Source organism: Chiloscyllium punctatum, chromosome 17, assembly GCF_047496795.1.
Source record: "Chiloscyllium punctatum isolate Juve2018m chromosome 17, sChiPun1.3, whole genome shotgun sequence".
In the NCBI taxonomy this organism is placed as follows: domain Eukaryota; kingdom Metazoa; phylum Chordata; class Chondrichthyes; order Orectolobiformes; family Hemiscylliidae; genus Chiloscyllium; species Chiloscyllium punctatum.
In genome coordinates, this window is record NC_092755.1 from 9,165,855 (window position 1) to 9,171,854 (window position 6,000).

A 6,000-nucleotide genomic window follows, 5' to 3' on the forward strand; every position below is an offset into this window, starting at 1 on the left:
TCATATGGCAAGAAAGAAAGTTGAGGCTGGTACAAATGTTCAAGAGAGCAATATAAGTAGACAAGGCAGGCAAGAACATACCAGACTATTAGGGAAAACTGATGGATTAAACTGCAGTTATTTCAATGCAAAGTGCCAGACAGATAAGGCAGATGAACACAGAGCATGGATGGGAACATGGGATTGGGATCCCATAGATATTACAGAAACACAGCTGAGGGAGCAACAGGAGCAGCAGCTCAATGTTCCGGAGACAGATACTACAGGAATGATAGAACAGGAGGAGAGCTGGTGGGTTTGATTGGGGGAAACATCCCAGCAGTACCTAGAGGGAGGATTCATGTCGGATCGCCCAGTTAAACGATATTAGTGGAACTGAGAAATAAAAATTGGCCATTAGTTTTCTACGGTCGGACTACAGCGATAGGCAATGGGAGATGGAGGAGCAAATATGTCAGGAGATTTCAGATATCTCTTAGAATAATAGGGTTGTAATGATAGGGGATCTTAACCGTTCCAAACCTGGACTGGGATTGTTACTAAGTTAAGCATTTAGATGGAAGGTATTTGTTAAGTTCTGAAAACTCCCAGTCATTATGTAAATGGCCCAACTGGAGAATGGGGCTAAACTTGACCTCCCCTTGGGAAACAAGGTAGGGAACGGGACTGAGGTGTTAGTGGGGGAGCACTTTGGAAAGTTACCACAATTGTATTAGTTTGAAAATAGCGATGGAAAAGGACAGGCCTGGTCCACAAGTTAAAGTTATTCAATGGAGCAAGATAGCATTAGACATGATTTTTAAAAGTAGATCCGGGGAGGCTATTTGCAGGTAAAGGGAAGTCTGGCAAGTAGGAATATTTTAAAACCGAGATGAAAGGAGAGTTCAGCGCCAGCGTGTTCCTGTTAGTGTGCAGCTCAATGCTGACTGAATTAGGAAACACTGGCTGAGTTTCGAGGCTGTGGTCAAGAAAAAAGGGGTCACATGTCAGATATAACTGGCTGACTCCAGGGAATCCCTTCAGGAGCATCGGGGCTGTAGAAATACACTTAGGATGGAAATCAGGAATGTAAAAAGGGGACACGAGGCAGAGAAAGTTAAGGAGAATCCAAAGAGACTCTACAAGTGTATTAAGAGCAAAAGAAGAGCTCGGGATAAACCCGGTCTCCTTAATGATCAATGAAGGCAACGATGTGTGAAACTACAAGATCCGAAACAAATATTTCACTTTGGAACTTACTGTGGATAAAGACTGGGGCGCTCAGGGAACTAAACAGTGTTTGTCCTGACTACTATTGGAATACTGTGTGCAATTCTGGTCTCAATGCCATCGGAAGGATGCCGTGGAACATGAGAAGGTTCAGAAGAAATGACCAAAGATCTTGCCAGGGTTGGAGGGTTTGTGCTTCAGGGAAAAGCCTGAATAGTCTGGGGCTGTTTTCACTTGAACATGGGAGGCTGAGGAGTTAACCGATAAAAGGGTGTTTAAAATCATGATGGTCATCGACAGGGTCAATAGACAAGGTAATTTCCCCAGGCGAGGGAAACTTTTCAAAGGGATCTAAAGGACAACTGGCTCCCGCTGAGTGGATGGAATAAGCTGCCAGAACAAATAGTGGAGGCTGATAGAAATACATTTAAAAGGCATGTGGATGGGTGTATGAATAGCAAAGGTTCAGAGGGATATTGGCAAAATTGTGGCAAATGTGACTAGAAACATCATGCAGGAGTTGGTCCGAAGGGCCTGTGTCTGTGCTGTACATCTCTATGACTCAATGTCTTGAAATGAGTCCACATTATAGAAAAGGAGGTGCTGGAGGTTTTAAAACACAAAGGTAGATAAATGCTCAGGACCTGATCAAGTGGATCTCAGGACATTGTGGGAAGCTGCTGAGGAAATTGTAGGCCCCCTAGTAGAGATATTTGTACCATAGAGTGCTATGTGTGATAGGCAGGTAGACTGGAGGGTGGCATTGTGGACAGTGAAGAAGGTTTTCTGAGATTACAAAGGGATCCTGATGAAATGTGTGAATGGCTGAAAAACTGCAGATGGAACTCAATCTGAATAAATGCGAGGTAATGCATTTGGAACAACAACACGGGCAGGACTTATACAATTAATGGCAAGACCTACGTTAGTGTTGTAGAACAGAGGGACCTCAGGGTTCAGCTACATAATTCTTTGAAGTTTGCAACATGATAGTTTTAAAAAAGGTGCTTGCCTCACTTGCTTTCATTGCTCAGTCCTTTGGATATAGGAGTTGGGAAGTCGCATTGAGATTATACAGGCCATTGGTGAGTCCTCTTCTGGAATACTGTGTCCAGTTCTGGTCGCCCAGTTATAGGAAGGATATTATTAAGCTGGAAAGGGTTGGGAGGAGATTTACTGGGATGTGGCTGGGTACGAAAGGCTTCAGTATAAAGAAAGGCTGAATAGGTTGGTATTTTTCACTGAAACCTGAATGTTGACGGATGACCTCATAGAAGTTTATAAAATCATGAGGGGGATAGATAGAGTTAATGAGAGTTGTCTTTTCCCATGGACAAGGGAGTTTCAAGACAAGGCACTACATTTTTAAGTTTAGAGGAAAGACAAATAAAACAAAGACACGAGAGGCACATTGTTTCACGGAGGATGGGTTGTGTGTGAAATGAACTTCCCAAGGAAGGAGTGAACATGGGGACAATTACAATGTTTAAAAGACATTTGGATTAGTACCGGAATAGGAAAGGTTTGAAGGGAATTGATCCAGGAACAGGCAGGTGGGATGAGATCCGTTTTAGAGTATGGTTAACGTTAACTGAACAGTGCAGTATGACTCTGACTATGATTATAATGTTGTGTCATCAATTAAGAAAGGCTGCAAGAGAAAGCCAGGGAACTAAAGACTGATGAGCGAGATATCAGGGTGTGTCAGTTGTTGGAGGTCATTCTGAGAGGTAGGCCTTACATGCATTAGGAAAGATAAGGCCTGATTACGGACAGCCAGCATGGCTTTGTGCATGGGAAAACGTGTCTCACAAACTTGACTGCAGTTTGCTCAAGATGTGACCAAAAAGATAGACGAAGGCAGAGCAACAGACGTTGTTTCTGGCTTCAGCAAACCCTTGTTCAGGGTGCAGCATGATACATTGGTTAGTAAGGGTAGATCACAAGGGATCAGGGAGAGCTAACCAACTGGATACAAAATGGGATGACAGTGGGAGACAGAGGGTGGTGGGAGAGGGTTGTTGTTCAGACTGGAGACCTCTGAACAGCAGTGTGCTGTAAGGATTGGTGCTGGGACCACTGTTGTGCACCATTTACAAAAACAATTTGAGTGAAAATATAGGAGTCCCTGTTAGTATGTTTGTGAATACCAAGATTAATGGAAGAGTGGGCAGGGAATATAGTTATCGAAGGGGATGGTAATCAACTGGCCCAGTAGGTCAAGGAATGAAAGATGGAGTTTAATTCAGGTGTTGGATTTAGTTCAGACAAACCAGGGAGGACTAACACGGTTAATGGTTGGGCCCTGAACGGTGTTGTAGAAAAGAGAGAGACCAAGGGGTGCAGTTACATTGTTCCTTGGACTGGCATCACAGGGTGACAGGGTGTTGAAAGGGGCAATTGGCACACTTGCCTTCATTGGTCAGAGCATTGAGTACATGAGTTGGAGATATTGTTAACATTGTCGTCAATATTTTTCCTGGGCAGAGGAGGCCACGGGGTGACCTTATAAAGGTTTACGCAACCATGTAGAGTCTAAGTAAGGTGAATTTCCAAGAGTAGGTGAGTGCAAAGCTAGAGGCATAAACGTGAGGTGACAGAGCAAGGATTTAAAGAGGGAGCTGAGGGGCAACATTATCCACAGACGATGGTGCATAGATGGAATGGACTGCCAGAGGAAATGGTAAAAACAAGTACAATTACAACATGGAAAAGCTACTCGGGCAGGTACATGGAGAGGAGAAGGTTTGAAGGGATATGAGGCAAACACAGGCAAACCCGACTCATTCCATTTAAGAAACCTCAGCCGAAGAGTCATACCACACAGAAACAGACCCTATATCTCCAGTTATTGGAGGAGGAGACTATCGAGACAAGGCATGTTGTAGAGACTGAAGCAAGTTACAGCGATACGGATGGTCATCTGGACTAGAGGTTTCAAATATGTGAAATAATTGGTGAGAGGGGAGGAGATGACAGAGAGAGGAACTGTTATAGGAGTTAGAATGATTGAAGACACTGGTCCTCAATACAAGCCATAGATACAGTGTTGGAGAGGGAATAGGGAACAGAAAGATCCCTGGCAGCATTACCACCCTCTGTGGGAGGCCTGCTTTCCCCTCAATTGTTCTGATGCTCCCTAAGAAAGCACAGGCCTGGACTGATAACTGGGAACTCCCGATGCTGTCTCATTACAACAAAATTTGCAGCAGGCGTGGTGATTGAGCCTGGGGTGTGTCTGTACTGTGCTCCCCCTCCAGCACTTTCTCTATGTCACGTCTTGTTAGCTGATGTTTGGATCCCCCTTATTACTTTCTGCTCTGTGCACTGGAATGATCTTACCTGGCAGCAGGGTTTATTGAAGACTCCCGACCTCCCTGACTTTGTCTTTCTGGCTGACCAACCATCGCCCCAACCAGCAGTTGGCAAGTCTATTGAGTCAGGAACTCCATGAGTTCCTGTAGAAGACAAAGAAATAGGCAGAATGGGAAATTAGACTGATGCTTTGAGGGTTACACATATAGAAAGGCACTGAGCCCACAGAGATCTGGAAAATCCCAGTCTCCATTCCTGACCTGTACTGCCTCATCTCTCTGGAGTGGAGAATTCTGTTGGCTCATGATCTGGAGTAGATTCATGAGTGATAGACGCTGAGAGAGGCAGCAATTAGACTCACACAGTAAGGGATACCACATGGAAAGATACTGAGTCACATCACCAGAGTGCCGGGTCAAATAATTGTGCAGGAAGAAAGCGTTTTGATTCATGTTGCACCGCGATATACAAACTGTGAGCAGGCGAAGTGGTGGCCTAGTGGCATTATTGTGTGACAATTTATCCAGAAACTCAGCAAGTGTTCTCTTGACACAGGTTCAAATCCCACCATTCCAAATGATTGAATGTGAAGTAAATGCTTCAAAAACGATGTAATTAAAAACCTGTGAGTGAGTATTAAACAATTGCTGATGTTAAGAAAAATCCATCGGGTGCATTCATGTCTTTAGTGAAGTAATTTAAGATGGGACTGGGATATTACAGGTATTACAGAACAACAGGTGAGGGAGGGACAGGACAGGCAGCTCAATGTTCCAGGGGACAGATGCTGCAGGAAGGACAGAAGGGGAGCTGAGAGAGGAGGAGAGCTGCTGGTTCTGATTGGGTGAAACATCCCAGCAGGACTGAGAGAGGATATTCCTGCAGGACCGCCCAGTGAAGCTGTGCTCGTGGAATTAATCAATAACAATGGGTCTTCCCTTTCCTCTGATTGTTCTACAGACCCCGAGAGCCCCGCCCTCTTACACCTTGACCTTCTCAAGATGGCGGCCCTCAGGCCCGAGCTCCCACTTCCCTCAAACAAATGGCGGCCGTGACTCTGGGCCCCTTCCCTGATCAGAGACCGGCACCTCCTTACCCGGGTCTGGAGGGTCTTTTTCGAGTTGTTTTTAACCTGTATCGAGGACTTGTGAATTCTCTCCGCTCCTTTCTCCCAGCGAGGGTCCCACACACCGGCTCTGAGCGCCGCTCTCATGAAGCTGATCGCAGCCGCTGCCGGAAAAAGCAGCTCCATGTCTCTTTCTGTGTCCGTACACTGCGCATGCTGTCCATAGCAACCACACTGCGCATGCGTCTGAGGTTATCAGTGAGTTTAGAGAGAATATTCATGTCTGCACAGGATCATGGGTCATTAACAATTGCTCTGTCGACTTGCAGTCATTCAGATTCTTCATATGCAAATAGATTGTTCGGTCCAATTTAACCACGCTTGCCAGGTACGTCAATTACCAATCGTTC

General features: G+C 45.2%; 1 protein-coding gene across 3 annotated transcripts in view; it reads right to left on the reverse strand.

Annotated features, from left to right (window-relative positions):
* LOC140487735 (uncharacterized) overlaps positions 1 to 5,799 on the reverse strand; it is a 74,718-nt gene extending 68,919 nt beyond the window's left edge. For all 3 annotated transcript variants that reach the window (XR_011962915.1, XM_072586981.1, XM_072586980.1), the window contains exons 1-2: positions 5,621 to 5,799; positions 4,552 to 4,667 (exon numbers count right to left, since the gene is read on the reverse strand). Coding sequence is in view for 2 of the 3 variants with exons in the window: in XM_072586981.1 (XP_072443082.1) it covers positions 4,552 to 4,616 (65 nt within the window). In the remaining variant the exon portion in view is untranslated. The remainder of the gene's footprint in view (positions 1 to 4,551; positions 4,668 to 5,620) is intronic.
* Positions 5,800 to 6,000: the final 201 nt, after the last annotated feature.